The following is a 19,504-nucleotide window of genomic DNA, read 5'->3' on the forward strand; positions in this document are numbered from 1 at the left end:
TTATTATACAATTTTTCACATTGTATGTACAAAATATGTAATGCAGGAATAAAATATATTTGGTTTAACAAATCATTAATGTCGTCTAAATTAAGCGGTATTAAGAAAAATCATAAATTATTATCGTACATCGAGCTTGAATAATTACGAAAACTACAAGTTGTAACATAATACGGCCTCGATATGTATAAAGACAAAACGTGTCGACATATCGTAACTACTTTCGTCATAAATACAATCATTTATCATCTTAATAACTTAAGAGTTATATTATACAATTATACAGTGTGCGTTTAAAAAACTGTCGTATGATACAAATGATTCTTTTCAAGGAGCAGATTAATCGGGGATATAAAGAATGCCATTTTAAGATATATCCTGTACCTCATTATTCTTGGCAGCTTCTATTAATCTTTGCCTTTCCCTGTACATAGAAACCTTCATGTTCTCTAACTGGTGGTACCTTAACAGCTTCAACACAGCAAACACTGAGAGGCCAACCCAAATAGACAAACTGGACCAAGCACCAAATTGAGCGGCACCCAGTTCAATATGAAAACCAGATGTGTCTATACCATCAGCTTTATCGATATCATTTCCAGCTGCCAACTCACAAGAGGGGAATCGTTTTGTCATACACTGACACCAAGTCATAAATCCAAGAGTGATAATAATCGCAGCGATTAACGTGAACATTGTGAGAAATATCGAACTGACAACATCTATGAATGCTGATAAAAAAGAACTGTCTTCGCCACGGTACATGTATAGAGAAAGTCTGTAGATCTGTACAGCAGACACTAGCAGCAATAGTAAACCAACGAATATAGTATAATTACAATAAGCTTGCGAAGCCCAGTTTACTACAATCTGACCGTCTGACTCTTGCCACTTTCCTGTCGAAAATAGTAGACAGTGTCCTCTGCGAACAGACATTAAGAGAACTCCATTACGTACACGTTCTGCTTCTATTTGCATCTCAATGTATATTTCGTTTTGAGAACGACAGCTACCTAAATTCATCCTGATGCAAGCTCATTGGTATGACGATACAAAGTGACAAGACGAGAGCCACGACGTATCCAGAAATTTGGCTCAGAAGTAAGACGTTGGTTAGTGCCATTTTTCGGACAATAAGAATTTTCACGATATTCTTGAGAGAACAGAATGAAATCCTTAATTTCTAATTAATTAAGTATTGAACAATTCTTCTGTGACACATCGTCTACGCATTTCAATTTCTTGAATGAACAGAAACGACTCTGAACATAGCAGCAGAAACTACCTATAGACAAGCAGGCTGGCATTGGGCAGGATCGGGCTGCCCTGCATTTTGCATACTTCACATTCGTGATGACACTTGGATGGGTTGTATCACGCACGCGCGTCGTTTGCAGTAGCGTTACAGTAAAATGATTATAAAATTTGCATAATGCACAATGTATCCATGCAATATATAAAGAGAAATGAACATCTGATCGTTCTTAATGTATTATACTTTTACTTGTCTACATTTATTCCTATTTTTAATTATTTATTAGAAGGACGCTAAATTCGCAGTGCATGCGCGGAAACATCCGTCCCGAATCTCATCAGTGATTCACGCCGTTCATGTTTATTTATTTATTAATGTTTATTAACGACATGAACAAAGGATCAACGGGGTCGAAGGAACTGCGCGAAAGTTGGACAACACTATATAGACAACACTTTTGACAGTGTTCAAACAACGACCCTGTACCGAGAAAAAACAGAAAATATTATAATACAGAATGAATCATTCATAAAATTTTCATTTGTTCCTCTGAGCTAAATTTTTCCTTTCCTCTCTTACAATACTTCTTCGACAAAATTAACTTATACAATAGCTTGACATGTGAACTCGTACGTTTAATCTGCGCATTTTTTAATTATATTGCAAATAAAAAGATGTAGCAATAATACATCTTTGTTGATAAACTCGGAAAAGGCGTGGAAAATTCAACGTGATGGGATTTAAATATTATGGACAGAAAGCATAGGAGCTCGAACCTTTGTCGATAATTGTAGAAAATTTTAATAAGATTATTGATAAACGTAAGTTTCGGCGCCTCCACTGCCCTCTCTTTCTCTCTCTCTCTCTCTCTCTCTATAATCAGCTGATTCCCTCAATGAGACACCAGTGCCTCGGTTGACAGTGTCCGTACGATGATCAGGTTTGTATGTGTACGTGTGCGTGTGTAGTGCATCCGAAGGAAAACATTACGCAGCTAGAACCCCGTTACATCCGAATCATCGTATTATGTTGAAGATCATTGCACTAAAGTGGACACGTGTTGGAACGATGGAATTCACGTGGATCAATTGTTTCTCCATCACCGTGCCCGAATAACAGGCCTAAAGTAAAAGTGTTACAAAGAAAATCCCATGCCTTTCATAGATTAGATTCTCAAACGTGGGTAGAAAATGTCTTGGTTGGGATGCCTTCCCTGGTCTCAAGGGATCAAGAAACGGGCCTGCAGATATCTTTTACAACGATATCTCGGTCAATTTTTGGAGGAGAAATTGACGCTCGATCAGCTCACTGTAGACCTTTACAATGGTACTGGTCGTGTAACCAATGTTAGCCTTGATGTACAGGTACTGTCATTTTCTTTGTTTCAAATCTCTTTGTTACCTCTCAGCTAGGAGCCATAGAGACGAACCAATTATTCCTGATTATTGTCCTTGTAAATTCACCACATTTAGTGTTAGATTAATGCCGAAGTAAAGAAAGAAATGTGCATCTATCAATTTGATTGCAACAGGCACTCAATGAAATGGGAGAGCAGCAACATCTCCCATTGGAATTTGTCGACGGTTTTATATCAGAAATGTCCATTAGTATACCATGGTCAGGTCTGCTCAGTGAAGCTAGTTTCGTTGAAGTAACTAGTTTAAGATTAACAGTTCAACCGAGGCAAAGAGCAGAAAGTGGAACTTCCATGTTCGAATCCATGTGGAGCTCAATGACGTCCAGCATGCAGCTTGCACAGGAATGTTTACAAGAAGATGCAAAAAATGCTGGAAATTCTCAACCATTAGAAGGGGTTGAACTATTTGCACAAACTATAGATTCGAGTAAGGTTTTACTGCAATGATCTACTCTTCGATGCTCCATAGAAATTGATGATTTCTTTGTTTTAGTTTTATGTAGGGTGAAAGTAAGATTTATAGACACTATAATACGTTTGGAACATGTGCCACTGGACTCTTCGACTGGCGTCGCAATAGAAATGTGTATAAAGAACCTTGAATATTCAGACGAAGCAGGCTTAGATCCAAGCAGTACTTCGTTAGATCCTAGTCAGTCAACGAAAGGATACGTCGTGTCCGCGTTCACGACGAAACGCTTCTGTTTAGAAGGGGTAACCTTCCACACGGACGAATTTCCTTCGCGTGCAAGAACTTTCTCTAGAAGTATCATAACGACGAGCAGGGGCTCTACGCCAGATTCAAAAGTAAATATCTCTTTTTTTCTATAGATTTAGCAAGAAGGATATTTGAGAAAAATGTTGTTCCTCACAGAATTCGGATGGCCAATTTTCTTCTGCACAAATATCCCCGAATCAAAACACTCAAACTCCTCCGGAGCGGAACATTATTAACAATTTAAGCGAATCGAATCCTATAATGTTTGCCAAGTTGGCGGGCAGACAGGAGATAAGATTGAAATTGAAGCAAGGGGAAGGTGTGTCAGGGCCAAAGGTAAAATTTCGTTCTGGAAAGATTGTTCATTGTAACGTGAAGTAAAAGAGAACTAATTACTCTAGGTAGAATTAGAAGTGACACTGGGATCGTTTACTTCGTTTTTAAGTCCGCGACAGGTGCACGTGTTGTTGGAATTAGGGCACGGACTTGCCTCTCCCGATTTAGAGGACGTCAGCAACGTTGCTCCGAGACACTGCGCTGAGAAACCAATGGCTGGGAGCGATTTTAATCGGGTCGAACGGGAACTCATTCATCAAATACATCCGATTCAAGGATTACGTTCTATGGTAATATATATTATCATGAACAATTCTGGCGTGATATAATTTGAGAATTAAAGTAATAATTAAAAAATTACAGGATCTGAGGCATACGCAAGGATGGTCAACGGCATCCTTGGACGAATCGGATAACGAAGATGAATTTTTGCCAATGCGATTGCAGGGCTCCACGTCGATGAGCGATTCGGTTACGAGCAACAATATTAGCATGGACGGGAGTACATTGTCCAGTAGTATTAGTTTAAAGAATTCAGCAACAAATTTACCAAAGCAACAGAAGCATAAGCATGGGGCGGACAATGCTGCCTCCGTGGAAACGTCCCATTTCCATGTCAGGGTATCTTCCATAGCTGTGATCCTGCTGCACGAAGATATATTAACGACGTGCGTAGAGGGAGGCGGTCTCACGTGTTCTAGTATACAGCAAATGAAAACTTCGGCAGACGAATTTTTCAACCAATTGGGAATGTTCGCAGCTGGTGGATACGGAAACAAGGATTTTGATAAAGCGTCGAAAGTACTGTTGGATGCTTGTCACTTGAGTCACATCAGGTATGGATCGTAGATCGAGAGACGCGAAAGGTTTAATCAATGCTCTCCGATTTTATAGATTGCTCGCTGCACCACTAGTGATCGAGGGACGAGAAAAGAACACCGCACTGTCTTCTACAGTGTCCGGAACATTAACTTTAGCTAGCTTAGAAGTTGTAGAATGCTTAATCGATTCGAATAATTCTACCGAGAGTAAGCCGCCATCAATGGAATTCGTGGAGCTGCTTACTTTCGCAAAAAAGAACTCGGCTAACTTTGGTTTTACCAATAAAACGGGCTTTAAAATGAAATTTAAACACGTGGAGGACGTTCCGAATTCTCGACATGCTCAATTAATGAAAAGTACACATCCGTGTACAGAAATAGAGTAAGTTTACCCACATGAATGCGTGTCTATTGCGCATCGTGAAATGCGAATTAATTAATCATATTTGATCTCTTTGTTAGCATTGAACTGGAACCTTGTAACATCGAAATCGATATAACAATTGTAGATAGAATATGTGCTCTGCTGAACCCGCAGCCCATTTGCGTTTGTAATCCCGTATCTAATAATAGGAGTACTGTAAGTTATCAATTTTCTTATATAAGCACTCGTAAAACTACAAAGTTGCCCCTGTTCTCTCGTTACGTAACTTTCAGAATCAGCAAACTCTATTTTACCAGGCTGTGGAAAGTCCCGCTTTGTCAGATTTCGCTGCCGTTATAAACGTTTCCTCCTCGAAATGTACAATAAAATTAAGGTAATTGACATATGCGGAAACAATGATGCTCTATCGGAATCGTAAAATACTTAACGAGCAACAATTTAAAAATAGGTTTCCAATACCAGATTTAAGACCTTTACACGATATGAATCGGGCGCCTTGGTGGAAGAGGTCGGTGAGAACGGATTACATGATCTTGAAGCTGAAGAATGCACAAATTCATTCGATCATAAAGAATCACCCTCACTCCGTAACGAAGCACGAGATTCAGTTCCAACAGTTGATGTTCTCGTACGCGGAAACGGAAACGGATGTTCCGTTAAACATCGGGAACATCAGTATCGACGAAGAAAAGAATAATGCTTCGTGTCAGCAAGATAACGAGGTGTTCGGTTTGGCTAGCATCGTCATCACGATTTACCCGCAACGTTTAAGCGGTCAGCTGGAAGAGAGTTCCGAAGGAGAACAAGATTCCAGTTTCGATGATAGTTTGGAAAATGCGCCTAAGCATCAACCGTCTCCGTTCAGCTCGAAGCGTGTTATTCACGAATCCGATACGCCTCATTCTAGACCCCACACGCAAGGTGATAAGGAAGATCCGGAGCAAAGGTTTGTCCCATGGTTCCTGATACCTCTATTAACGGGAAACGTAATCTCAGGATTTTCTCAACAGAGAGGGTGAGGAGCTGATTATACCTGGCAACCGAGAAGAGATGCTGGAGTTCATGGACGGAGGCATTCGTAGTTCCAGAATACAATTGGAAATGAATTTCCCCTGCGTTTCCGTCCAGATACCATCGAAACATCTATACGAATTGCTGTACAATAGATTCAATACTGATCTGTTTTTATGGAAATCGTCGGCTCCGAGGCCGAAATACGAGACTCACATGGAGAATCACATAGGTCTTGATTTAGCATCTACTTTGCTACAAGAATCTGTTCATCCTACGTAAGCACCGTTTCTATATAACCGAATCTACAGTGACATCAACATTCGTACATATTTCAAAGTTGAGTAACTTTTTAATATTGAAACATAGAAACATGCTTTAGATTTTTATTAGAGAATAAAATTCCAACTTCTATCTCTGCAAGTCCGACGTATAGCAACTGTCTTTTGTTACACATCATAGAGTAAATTAATCTCTACAATGTTTAAACAAACATTAACTCGCAAGTCCAATATTAAAAAAATACGCAATTTTGAAATGTATACAAATATGCAGGAACTTCACTGTATGTGAACGTTTCGTCGCATGAACGAGGCATTTATTTTAGATTTAGCTCGTGCAAAAACAGGATGCAGTACGATACGGAATCAGATTCGGAGGAGGAGGAGGACGGTATATTTCGTTCCGCGGCCGACAAAAGTTATAGGCAGCATCAGAGCAAAATGTCTAGGAGCGGCCAGAGCAATCTAGCACTAATTTTGAATATAGATCAAGGTCTCCTCTGCATGTACAGCCCCGTTCGCGATTCGATGCGCAACGTGATACCCGGACAACAAGGCGAATTGATGATCAGACTAGAAGACGCGACGATATTTTCGGTGACCGCGTATAATGGGAATTCGAATCTTGGCTACGTCTGCGCCATGATAAAACAACTGTCCGTGGATCATTACGGATTAACGACGACTCCCTCGCAGCCACCTTCGCTGAGACCTATCAATAGCAGCACGCCGCGACATTATCAAGCGGTTATATATAAAAATGAATCGAGCGCGGACGCATTGGGGATAACCAACAATGATAAGGACATGTTGATGCTTGCTATCCGGATACAGTCTACTCATCAAACTCATCGTATCAAAGTTTGTTCTGCGTCGGTTACATCCCTAAACGGAGGAGATTAATCTTGATTGTAACTCGTTTTGAAATAGACTTTCAGAGTAGCGGTGGGCATAACGAACGCCACGTTGAGGCATAGAATGTGTCTCACTGGTACGTCGTGGTTCACGCAATTGACGGATTGTTTAGACGTGGCCGATCACCCCGTGGCCGGATACGCCCCGCCGGGAATATTAACGGAACTGCACTTGCACCTCTGGGATTGCATGATCGATTACAGGTTTTTATTCGGACAGATTTGGCCCGGAAATGTAGCGACGAAATAATAATGAAAATTGTTTGATTTTAGGCCGGTTCATTTGCCACTGAGATCGGCAGTGACTCTTGGCAATTTCAGCGTGTCCAGCAACATCGCGGCGCATACAAACACTTCGACTTTGCGTTTCATAGCCGAAGACATCGCGTTGTTCATATCTAACAAATTAGGAAAGACCGTCGATTTAAAGAAGGACTACGTATGCGTAATGGACGTTGGCCTGTTTGAGCTATCGTTGAAGCTGAACGAGAAGATGTGCGGCGGTTCGCCGCGAATCGATTTGCGGGCAAGCAACAACGTGTTGCACGTGAGAACTTGTTCAGACTCCGGGCGTGCACTTATTCAGTTGTTGACCTACTTTGCGAACGACGGGGACTTGTTACCAGCCGCGGAAGTGACCGACAGTACTACCAAGGTGTCCAGTTCTGGCGACGAGGAAAGTCTCCTCGGAGACGAGTGTATCAACACTCTGAGCAAGAGCCAAGTCGAGCGCGTGAACGATTTGATGAAAGAAGCAATGGAAGAAACAGTAAAAGGTAAAACTTGAATAATGGAGAGAATCAAACTTTTGAACAGGTGAGAAATTGTGTTGCAGGACCGTCGAGTACCGACAGTAGCACGGTGGCGACCGAGAATCAGGTAGAAGTGTTCTTCTTCCCCGACGAATCTCATCCTCCCTCGCAAACAGTACCTGAGATGTATAAAAGTCCCGAGCAATACGCAAATGCGGAATGTAATATAGATTCCGAGGATCCGAACGAAGATTTTTGTATATTAGGCGAAGAGGCTGGAACGGGAATCATGCCTAGGCACGGTGTTCCCGAAATCCGTTGGCTGTGCCAAGAATCCTTAAGGATAGTAGATAATCACTTCGCTGTGCCGCTTGGAAAGACCGATCAGCTCAGAGCGCCGAGGCACTTCCCGCCGCCAATTTTGAGGTACACTCTTTGCGAGATGACTCTGGTATGGCACATGTACGGAGGGAAAGACTTTGAAACTCCGCAAACAGTCAAGAAGCACGTCGTGATCAAGGAGGACACGCTTCGTCCTAACACAGCACCTTTGGATAAGTACGTATCGATTTGTGAACGAACACGAGTTAAATGTATTTACAGTTCTTCGCACAGAACTAGATTACCGTGTTGCGGCGGAGTGACGTTCAACAAGTCGAGTCCGAACGAGGTGCACTTTGGTAGCGCGCCGAATTCGCCTCTTAAAATCTGTAAGGAAACGACCGACTGGCAAGCGATGGGAGGACCTGGCCGTTGCCACAACGTCCTAATGGAGCTTCAGTTGAACAAAGTGCGTTTTCAGCACGAAGTCTATCCGGAAGATACAACGGAAGCGGCGAGACAGATATTATTGATAGACGAGATCGAGATTCGAGACAGATTGGCATCCTCGCATATCAACAAGTTCTTATACCAATATAGCAGCGAAGCGAGACCTAAGCAGTCCCACGCTAACATGTTCTCGATGAAAGCGGTCCACGTCAGACCGGACCCGAAATTGAGTGCTCAAGAGTGCTGTTTAAAGCTCAGCCTACTACCGTTGCGATTAAATATCGATCAAGACAGTCTATTGTTCTTGATAGAATTCTTTAACGAACTGGGCGGTGGTTCGAAGCAGACTCAAGAGAATGTTAGTACGGCCAATAACCCGCAATCCTCCCCGGTATCCAAACAAGGGACACCGATCCATCAGCCACCGGTCATGAGTGTGAACGATACCGTGCCTAATGATTCCACGCCGATGAATCTGTCACAAAACGACGTGATAGACCCGAATTTATTGATAATGTTGGAAGACGAATTAATGATTAAAGAGAGTAAAGTGAACGTGAAGCCGACGCAGGAAGTTCAAGAGGATGGGCAGCCCATCTATTTTAGGTGAGATATATGATCAGAATTATCAGAAATTTAAGGAATAGTCGTGTTAAAATTCGAATTTTTTGTGCCAGGAGTGTGATATTTTCGCCCGAAGTCCTTGTTAGATTAGATTATCACGGAAAGCGCGTAGACCTTACTCACGGGCCGTTAGCAGGCCTTTTAATGGGTCTGGCGCAATTAAACTGTTCTGAATTAAGACTGAAAAGATTGACACATCGGCACGGACTTTTGGGATTCGACAAGTTAATAACGTTTTTACTATCCGAATGGTTGCAAGACATAAAGAAAAATCAGCTTCCAAGCCTGCTCGGCGGCGTGGGTCCTATATACTCGTTAGTACAATTGTGTAAGTATACGTTCGAATCGCCCTGTTTTCACGTAACGGCACGCAAAACATCGTCACTCGTCTTGATTACAGTTCAGGGGATAAGAGACTTGTTTTGGTTGCCTATCGAACAATACCAGAAGGATGGTAGAATCATCAGAGGATTACAGCGTGGGGCGAACAGTTTTACGACTTCCACCGCGATGGCGGCGTTGGAATTAACGTCGAAACTGATATACGCGATACAAAGTACTGCCGAGACGGCTTACGATATGGTCAGCCCCGGTCCCAGCGTCAGGCATAAGCGCAGGGGACAGAAAGGACGTCGGAAAAGATATAGCCAGCCGTCGGATATTCGGGAAGGAATGGCCAACGCTTATATGCTAGTGAAGGAGGTGTGGTATTGAATTCTTTCTAATCTCTTTCGCCTATTAACACGTTGGATTCGTGTTTTAGGGTCTGGAGGAAACGGCGAATCAGTTAGTTCGTGTGGCCAGCGAGGAACACGAACAAAAAGGAGTCTCTGGTGCTGTGGGAGGTGTTTTACGACAGATACCTCCAACGGTCGTGAAGCCGATAATTCTGGCTACTGAAGCGACCAGCAACGTTTTAGGTGGCATGCAGTCACAATTAGTACCCGATGCCAGGCGAGAGGCAGCTCAAAAATGGCGACAAGATTCGGACGATGTGAACTAATGTTTTTTAGATGTCGTACGAGTGTATCATATTATGAACCATGACGTGATTATTACGGAAGGCGGAACGTGATCTTACTTTCGGAATGAGAGACTTTCGTGAAAGTCAATCGGCTCTACGATGCGTGAATTTTACGAGAATTTCTTACAGTTAGACCTAATCGCATAAATTCTACGGGAGAACTCGATGCCATCTCTAAACGATTTAACATATTCGTGCAACTAACTATATACATATATATACGTTTCAGTTCCATTGGTTTTGTTACATATTACAAAGAGATCGATCCAATTTGTCATATTTATAGTTTATAAATGAAAAATATATATATACATATATATATATACTATCGTGAACACCGTTTTCACGGCTTGTATGTATTTTTGTTCTAATAATGCGTATGTTTTATACCAGTATGTATGCGAAAACCTTTATTAATAAAATTATGACGCTTAATTGTCCCATATTAGTATTTTTTTAACAAAATACGAACTTTGACTTGGAAATTGTCTTATAAACGCTTATTTAAAAAAAATTCTATAAAGTATCTGATACTCGACACTGCTTACCTGTCATTTATGTGCTACGTCCCGTGCGTTCCTTTCTACAGATGTCCCAACGATGAATCTTGTGGATATTCGATCTTTTGTGGTGATATTGACAGAGCGAAAGCACCCTTCATATGGTAAATAAAGAATTACTGAACTGAACTGAACTGAACTGAACTACACACTACACGCTGTCTCGTTACCCGTCGTGATATTAGTGATACCGCAACACCCTTCCTCGTCATAAATAAAGAATTTCGTAACTCGTATACCCTTTCTCGAAGACACAAAACAAATATAACAAGCAATAATCTCGTATTAATCATTATTTTATTAACTGAACATGATAATTCGAATTACATGGTCAAATTAATGGACGCGACCGAATGTACGCCACTCTTCCAACCGCGGGACTACTAGATTTCAAGAACGTTCGCCGGTAAGCGCTGCCGCCTGTCGAGCATTTCACTAACTACTCTACACGATATGCGTCATACTTCATTAGGTTACCATAGTGATAACAATCTTATATGGATTTGAATTTTGACATTGTCTCGTGGCAGTCGCGGTCGTGATAAAACGTCGTCTAACCTCGTTGAAACGTTCGATTAATCATGGAAGAAGAGGCCGCGAATTACGACTATGAAAGCTACGAAAGTGGTTCGACGTTCACCGGAGAGAGGGAATCCGATTTGGATCAAGTCTTGTACGATAGCCTGTTCCGGGTAACTCGCGAAATGATAAAAGAGACGCAACAAGAGCTTGGTTTGATTAAGTTATGCTGGCCGGAAATCGACCGTACGAAAGATCTGTATCTGAAAATGCTCCCGAATAATTACTGCACTCTCAGCGATAAAGAGAGGCTGCTCGCGTGGTACGCGGAAAACTTCCGACAGCAATTTCAAGTGAAATACCCAAGACGGCGGCCGTTGATACTCGCGTGCGAAAACGAGTGCGGCATACAGGTAATTCAATAATCATTTTATGATGGTCTTCGCATCGCGACGACGGATATGTTTTAATAATGGTTTGAAAGTCAGTGATTAGTTTTTATTCGTATATTTTTCGTCATCTCATTAAAATTAAATCAATCTTTACGAATCGCGTGAAGTTCGGCGGCAATGGTTTGGCGCCAATCTCTCACGAGCCACGGGAAATTGGCCGCGCGTGTCGCATCTAATTTTTCACGACCAATCACGCAAGATCATTTTCCTAACTCTCCGAGTATCCTAAAATGGCGGATTGTAACGTACAGTGGACGCGTTTTGCGCACTAAACTCGACAAGGTATAATTAATTTAAAAGGTGTTTCGAATAGTTTTGTACATTATACCTGATATATTTACACTTACACACTTCTTTGCACATTACAACATGAGTTTTCTTTCTCATTTAAACAATCGTGTACTTTACAAACTGAACAACGATTCATCGTCAACGGTCCCACTCGTGTTTATCTCGCGTCACTCCCCGATTCTGTTTGCTGTTTTCATACAGGATAAATTAGAAAAAAAAGAATCATGCGATCAAGTTCGTTTTATTTCACTTTCGTGGTACGCTCGATGAATGTCTCCCTCGACTCAGCGTTATACAAATGCATTCGTTCGTATAAAACTTAAACAAAATTATCGATATCGAAAAAATCGCCTGAGTCGTCCAACGTGTTTTTTTTTTCTTTTTTTTGTCAGGGATAACGAGGAATGTCGTTTCTCTTCAAACAGACTAAGTTTCTCATTATCGTTACTCCTGTCAATCGTGCCCGATTTAATTCAACTAGTGGAAATAACTGTGCAATAGGAATCTTTCTAATACACTCGAACCTCCTCTCCTCTACGATCTAAATAATAAAAATAAACTTCGCTATACATTTATCCGTACATGCTTCAAACATTCTACGATACATAGTATGCACTTTGCGTGCAAGTGCACGGTCACAGTCTTATTTACACGTACTGTCACTCGACAGCACTCTCTTTCACTTTGGTTTTTTGTTGTTTGTTGCTTTTATAAATACGCTTTGCTAACTGCAAGATTATCTCTCGCTTTGAACCGACGGACGTCTCGCGCGACACGATAGGAACAATCGTTTTACGAGACGATACTAGATAAACGTGAAAAGGAAGGAAAGAAACGAACTTGTAAATGGTCCGAGCCTCGAAAGATTTCGCGAAACCATCGCCAGATCTGCTGACTCGTAGCGCGAAAAGAAAGAAGCAAAATAAATATCGGTAAGAGTCGCGTTAAATAGATCAAAGGGGGAGGGGAGTCATGGGCGCGCGTATAATCTTGCTGCAAGCAAAGTAAACGGTAGAGGAGTTAGAAAACAAAATCACAAGATAGAAATGTATTTTGATAGTTTCGAATCGCTTCGTTCTTGTGCAGAAATTCGTGTCTACCACTATCAGACGAAGTACGCTGCCGTATCCGGAACTGTACACGTGGCAGGGGTGCGGAAAGTTTGTCAGCGACTACGTCGAGTACGAGCCACTGGACAAGCCGCTCAGTATAGTAAGTAATCAAACGTGTTTCCTTTTCTTTCTCATCGAATATCTTACTAAAGCTAAGCGACGAAGGTCCTTAAATATTTATAATATATATATATATACTCTTATATATAATATATAATTTCTCATCGATATAACAAACACTGTTTTCTCGTCGCTTCGCCTCAATTTCTCTCATTTGTTTCGTTTGGACCATATAGTTTCGTGCGAGTCGCGTGCACACGTTACTTTAAATCTTATCGTTACTCTTACTGTACGTAAATAACGCGCTAACAGAACGAGAGGTAGAACTGTTTGGGAAAAAAGCGCAGTTCACAATTAAATGTGAACAGGTTGTCTGTTCTTTCGAATAGAGCCGCGCAATAATTAAAACGCGGGGGAGAAACTAAATTGAACGCGATCCCGATCGATTTTCAACATTCGGGGCGGAATAATGCGAAGAGAATGTAAATGAAAATCCGGAACGCGAATGTTGTTCAACGGTCGAGAAGATCTATGGTATTTAAATCTGATCGCGAGAGAGTTTCCCGGCTGCGCGCACTTACGCTAACGAATGATAAAAGTCGTAATTGATAATAATACCTCTCCTCTACGAACATCTTAACTTTTACTATAATTACACCAGTCGGTCTCACGAATTTGGTATATCCTCTTATGTACAAGATTTTGTTAAGGAAAACGAAGGGTCGTCAATGACCCATTTTGATTCGGCCCGAGTCCTACGGTAACTCAAAAGTAGCGACAAAACGTGGTGAGAGGCACACGATCGTGCATCGTTCGCGTTCGTCGAGGGCGGCGAACAAACGCAACAGTTTTCCCTTGTTCGTCGTATATTCACTCTTTGGATACATACATACTTTCACACACACCCACGGACATACTCGCGCGCTAGTCGGAAACGAGATACGCGGATCTCGGGAATCGACGCGACCGAATGACAAGAAACAAAACTAAGAATAAGAAAAAACCCCCCCAAAAAAAAGAAATTTATCTCGAAGGAATTTGAAAAGTTTGTCGCGGGCAGCTATATCGGAAGATGAAATAAGAGAAAAATACTTTGATATTTCTCGCTGTCCCTTTGTCCCGCGTTCTTTACTTCCTCGTTCCTCGTGTGTACGTCTCCATCGAATTCTAACTATCTTTTTTTCTCCGCCCCGTGAACCGCGTTGTTCGAGGCACGGTAGCTAACGCACTCTTTCCTAAAGATATATATTTAGCATCACAGCTCGACTCCCTCACCTACCCTCGCCTACTTTCTGCTCTGCTTAGAGTTAGACGTCGACTTCTTCCTGCACGCCTTCAGATTGTCCAACAGATATTTGAACTGAATGATCTGGAGCCTGGTCACGGCCGGGTCGGAACATTTGTCCAGCCACTTGAAGAACTTTTCCCCGTGTTCGATAGCCTCCTCGGTGCTGCTCGGCGCGTCGCCGGTAGCAGGCTCGACGTCATCGGCCACGGCCGACGACTCCTCGTCCATGTTCAGAGCCCGTTTCACGTTCTCGTTGTTGTTGTTGCACAGCACGTTGTCTAGCATGGCCCTCGCCTTGCTCGGCGACTTCTTGGCGACCGGACTGGGCGCTAAAGGCGTTGGCGTTATCAGCGGGAAACTGCACTGTTTGTACCACTGCCAGAACCATGATCCGTCTTGCTGATTGATGCTCGGATTGAAACTGGCCGACTGTTGGCCGAGCAGCTGCTGCTGCTGCGTCAGCCAGAGCCACAGAGCCTCGTCCACCTTCTTATTGCCGTTGTTCACGTTGCCGCTGCTCACGTTCCCATCTTTTTTCGACTTGCTCGAAGATCGTGGGATGTTGTTCTCATTGACATTGTTCTTCCTCGGCGACACGGGGACCGGCGTCGACGGGGCCTCCGCGGCAGCTGGCAAATTCTTTCGCGTGCACGATTTAGAGACTACCGAGTCCATCTGCGCCGGTGCAATCGCGGAGATGCTGTGTCTCTTGCTGCCGCCGTTCAAAGTGTTCGTGATACACGCGTTCCCGGTATTTTTCGTGTACTGCAGCCCGTTCTCGACGAGACCCACGGTGCTACCGTGAGTCAGGGCTGGCGACATGTTCAGCAGATTTTTAGCGAGCGTGCCGGTCGCGCCGGACAATAATCCCAGTTGCTGAAGAAGCAGCGAGCTGTTTTCGGGTCTCATGCCCGCCATGCTGGTCATCAACCCCACGTAGTCGATCTTCGGTTTGTTGTCCTGCTTGTCCGGGTCGACGCAAACGTCACCGACGTAAGAGGTGCCTGCGCTCGTCACCGAATTCTGTTGATCTAGCTTCGATTTCTTCACGCACGGCCCATCGTCATCACTGGATAGATTCGCCGATCCGCTAGCCAAGCCAGCAGTCACGTTCGCCCCGGAAGACGAGGCCGGTGAATGAGCCTCGCTGTCTGGCGTCGACGAATTCCTGGCCATTCCTCGAATTTTGTGTTCAGATTTGCACCATCCTCTCAACGTGGACTCGGGTACGCCGATGTCCCGTGCCACCGAAGCCTTGCTCTCTCCCTCGTGGACCCTCTGTATCGCATCCATCTTCTCGGAAGCGGATAGCGCCCTTAAAGGGCGCTTACCCGGACGTGCCGATTCGCCCCTCATTCCGGTCAGGCGACTATCTTGCAAACGGTCCTCGTAACTACAGTCCTCCGTCGTCGCGAACCCCTCGTCGGACGCTTTAGGATCTATTTTGGTAGGTTTGCGATCCCTGTCGCGTAACCGGCTGCGACCGTCCAATACCCGATCGGGATTGTCGACGTAAACGTCCAGATTCGTCGTCCTTAGATCCAGGATGGCTCCTTCTTCGGTTCCTCGTAGGAGCGACACTCCGTCTTCTGGAAGCGCGTCGTCCAACGTATTTTTTTTCTTTCCTTTGCGCGTTTGTCGCGGACCGTCACGATGAGCCTCTTCGGGTCTTGTGACGCGCGAGAAGGCGATCGATCGACGTTCACGTTCCAGATCGCGCCATCCGACTATATCGGGCCTGCGTGTGGACACGCGAGGAATTCCAATTGCTCGTCCGCGAGACAGGCGACACACGCGCGCGACGTGCCCGATAAAGAAAGAGAGAGCTCGCGAACCCAACTACGCGGCGGTCGATCGTTCGCGTGTGCGTGAGCCGTCGTGGTATGCCTCGAGCGCCGTCCTTCTCCTTCGACGAATATCGATAAGGTTGTCGTCTCCTAAGGTGGAATATCGGCAAGATCTTCTTGAACGAACGCCCGGATGATGACAATCGGATAATGCGTAATCAACGCGCCAAACACGCGTGATAGAGCGCGAAGAACGAGCGACGATACGGGAGATCCGTACGCCGTACCGTTGCCACGGCGTGTGGCAGCGATTCGTATCTCGCGCAGTAGTAAATAATACCGTGTGTAAACGTGGTTACGCCGGTTGGGGGAGGTCCTCCGTGGAATAGCACATGCGCTCACAGAGAGTAATAAAGAACTTTTTTATGAATGAAACAACTCGGTCGGCCGGTTCCCCTCCTGTTGCCCACCCCCTCTACTTGTGCTCGTACTGCTCTCTTCTTTCTTAGTCTGCTCTTCTCGCGCACATACCTTCCTCCGCGATAACTGCTTCTCTCTCTCTCTATCTCTTTTTGTCTCCTTTCTCCTTCGCTCGTCTCTCTCCTCGTTTTGCGAATGCGTTTCTCCGTCTGGAGTACGAAACGAGTAGCACGTTGCCTTCTGCTGTTCGTTCGTATCAGCCAATCGTAGTTGCGCGCGGGAAAACGATATTATTGCTGTGCCGCCACGAGGAACAGCTGAGAAAGATCGAATCGTGCGCGACGAGGACGATGATACAGTTATATGTGCACGCACGATCAACGGTAGAACAGATCGCGTCGGATCAGTTTTCCTCGCAACGTTTGTACGTACGCGGACACACTTTCGACACAGCCACGCGTTTTTTCCGTTCCGCGCGTGTATATACGCGAACTGTCCACGGTCACCGACGATCACTGCGCGTGTTCGGTATCTTCGTCGCGCTACGCCTGTGCGTGCGTGAACTTTCGAGCGTCTGACCGCGGGAAAGAGACGTTGCCAGAGGCGAAAGAAAAAAAGAAACACCGCGCACAGTCTCGACGCGACGGTTCGACGAAAGGACGGACGTCAAGGACGTACTCACGAAACACCAGTCGTCGCACCAATTTCGCTGAATATCCAAGAGTACTGTAATCTCTATTCTCGTTCTCGACGATGATCGATGAGAATCTGCGACGTTTATTTTACTCGTCCCACGAAAAACACTGATCGCGAACAAGTCGACTCGCAACGATGATAACGATATGCCAAGCGTGGCACACGCGAAAGCCTCTTCTTCACTAATTAAATTCCCACTGAGTTCTTCGATACACTTCTTCTTCGTACACTCAAGCCGACGTTGAATACCGCGTACACCTATTTGCGGAACTGCGACGATGCACAACCGTGATATCGAACGATGAATGTTGAAGATCGCTGATGGAAGACCGTGACACACCGACGATCCTCACCTGCCGGTGGATCGACCTCGACTGAACCGGCAGCGGTCTGTGCGCGCCACGTCTATCGCCACTGGTCGCTTCGAGTATAACTGCTTTTAGGGGCGCGCGTTGTCGTCGCGTCGCGTCCCGTCGCTCTTCGTCGACTACTCGGCCGCCGAACCTGTGCCGTACAGTTGGTGACGATCCCTGCCGATCAGCCCGATGCCACTGCTCGCAGCAAACTGCTCGGTTGTGTGCGAGGTCGCGCTGTATTTGTACAGGCAACGGAACGCGCACACGATAGGGGTGGGAGCGCGCCAGTACTCACAACGGACGATGCTCTCGCGGCGGATCGCGACGCTCAACTACTGCGGTGGTGGTCGCCGCCGGCTTTCCGCGGACTTGCGACGCCGTCTTCCTCCTCTGTCCGCCCTCGCCCCACCATCCGGCACCGCGCCATTCGGCCCTTCCTTCCCCCGTTTCCCCCGCCGCACACCCGTGCGCTCACCGACGAACGAACGAACGTCGTCGTCGCAGCCCAGCTTGCGCCTCGGTCTTGCCTTAGCGCTCGCCTCCTCGCGCTTTCGTCGTCGCCGACGATCCGTACCCCTCGCCGCTCCGCGCCGTTGCCTATCGTCCCTTCCTGACCCTCGGCCCCTGTCCCCTCGCCTCTTCGTTCCTAGCCGATACACAGCCCTTCTGTCCCCTGCCCCTTCGCGTTCCCGTTCCTCGTTCGCGTCCGCGTTCGCGTTCGCGTCCTCTCTTCCGTCCCCCGGTGTGTTCCTTCGACGATGTGCTGTCGAACCGCGCGCGCTTCGTCTCTCGCTCCCCGAGCCCTTATCCGCTAAAACCCCTCTTCGTGTCCGCGACCCTCGCTTCTCCCAGCCTCGACAGCATCGACGTTGACGTAGTCATCCGGAGCGTTCTTCGTCCTTAGAACCACGCGGCGACGACACCGCGCTGACAAAAGTTTTACCCCTCAGCGACGTGGAAAACATATTTTTTCAACGAACTATCTGTAGATATTTATCATCGAGTATTTATCCTGAATAGTCGCTGAGCGAGCGACCGTCTTGAAGGCTCGGCGCGTCCGAGTTTCCGGTCGGCTGATCGTTCGCAGGCAGGGAACGAGAAGAGGCGAGTTGGCCGTCGTGAAATTTACGAGCGACGCGATTTTTTCGTTCCGAACGCTCGTTTAATTTCCCGCGACTCTACGATCTCTTTCCGGCGACCTACGGGCTCTCGCCATTTTTCCCTGACCCTCCCTCCCGCACTCTTTCTGAAATATAGAGGAGCAGGAGGAGGACCGAACCCGTGGCAAAACCCTTAAATCCGACCCGCCTCTCCCTACAACGCGCGGTCCCTAGGGAAGAGCCGGATTTATGAGCGCGGCCTAAAATCCGTAAGCGAACGGCGCCAGAAAGAGAGGGCCAAAGAGAGATAGAGAAGGAGCGTGTAAGAAAGAACGCGGCGGTAATTCGCGGATAAATTTACTGTGCCTCCGGCGGCGTATTTACCGCGGTAAATACGCGCTCGGACACCGCCGGAACCTACGTCGATTTCTTTTTCGCGGCCGAGTCGCCCTACCCAGCCGATAATTATCGTGCGCCACGCACGCTCGCGTTCGACTCGCGGCCAGCTATGGCCTTCCAACGAGTCCTACTTAGCTCGACGATTACGGAGGGGA

General features: G+C 45.5%; 4 protein-coding genes across 6 annotated transcripts in view; 2 read left to right on the forward strand and 2 right to left on the reverse strand.

Moving 5' to 3' along the window:
* Positions 1-38: 38 nt before the first annotated feature.
* LOC108631010 (transmembrane protein 179) lies at positions 39-1,281 on the reverse strand. The gene is made up of 2 exons (XM_018034668.2): positions 1,014-1,281; positions 39-922 (listed from the first exon to the last, which is right to left on the reverse strand). Exons 1-2 carry the CDS (start codon positions 1,121-1,123, stop codon positions 367-369), a joined length of 666 nt encoding a protein of 221 aa, XP_017890157.1. The 5' UTR covers positions 1,124-1,281; the 3' UTR covers positions 39-366.
* An 880-nt stretch (positions 1,282-2,161) lies between these two features.
* Atg2 (Autophagy-related 2) lies at positions 2,162-10,749 on the forward strand. Of its 3 annotated transcripts, none has more exons than XM_018034659.2 (19): positions 2,162-2,619; positions 2,787-3,099; positions 3,166-3,479; positions 3,547-3,726; positions 3,792-4,016; positions 4,090-4,562; positions 4,621-4,929; positions 5,010-5,127; positions 5,205-5,305; positions 5,381-5,878; positions 5,943-6,221; positions 6,551-7,085; positions 7,155-7,342; positions 7,412-7,914; positions 7,974-8,448; positions 8,494-9,267; positions 9,339-9,613; positions 9,686-9,987; positions 10,049-10,749. In XM_018034659.2, exons 1-19 carry the CDS (start codon positions 2,446-2,448, stop codon positions 10,286-10,288), a joined length of 6,276 nt encoding a protein of 2,091 aa, XP_017890148.1. In that variant the 5' UTR covers positions 2,162-2,445; the 3' UTR covers positions 10,289-10,749. The 3 variants fall into 3 exon arrangements, with proteins under 3 accessions (XP_017890148.1, XP_017890149.1, XP_017890147.1); XM_018034660.2 differs by having other exon boundaries at positions 8,506-9,267; XM_018034658.2 differs by having other exon boundaries at positions 7,974-9,267.
* Positions 10,750-11,223: 474 nt separating this feature from the next.
* Positions 11,224-19,504, forward strand: part of LOC108631036 (dynein regulatory complex subunit 7) — a 90,076-nt gene continuing 81,795 nt past the window's right edge. The window contains exons 1-2 of the mRNA XM_026818492.1: positions 11,224-11,801; positions 13,218-13,343. Of these exons, the coding sequence (XP_026674293.1) occupies positions 11,451-11,801; positions 13,218-13,343 (477 nt within the window). The 5' untranslated portion in view covers positions 11,224-11,450. The remainder of the gene's footprint in view (positions 11,802-13,217; positions 13,344-19,504) is intronic.
* Positions 11,880-18,194, reverse strand: dan (protein distal antenna). The gene has a single exon (XM_018034717.2). The coding sequence runs from the start codon at positions 15,945-15,947 to the stop codon at positions 14,589-14,591; it is 1,359 nt and encodes a 452-aa protein (XP_017890206.1). The 5' UTR covers positions 15,948-18,194; the 3' UTR covers positions 11,880-14,588.

The sequence above is a fragment of the Ceratina calcarata genome, unplaced genomic scaffold (assembly GCF_001652005.2).
Source record: "Ceratina calcarata isolate Rehan_Ccalc_2016 unplaced genomic scaffold, ASM165200v1 scaffold8, whole genome shotgun sequence".
Classification (NCBI taxonomy): Eukaryota; Metazoa; Arthropoda; class Insecta; order Hymenoptera; family Apidae; genus Ceratina; species Ceratina calcarata.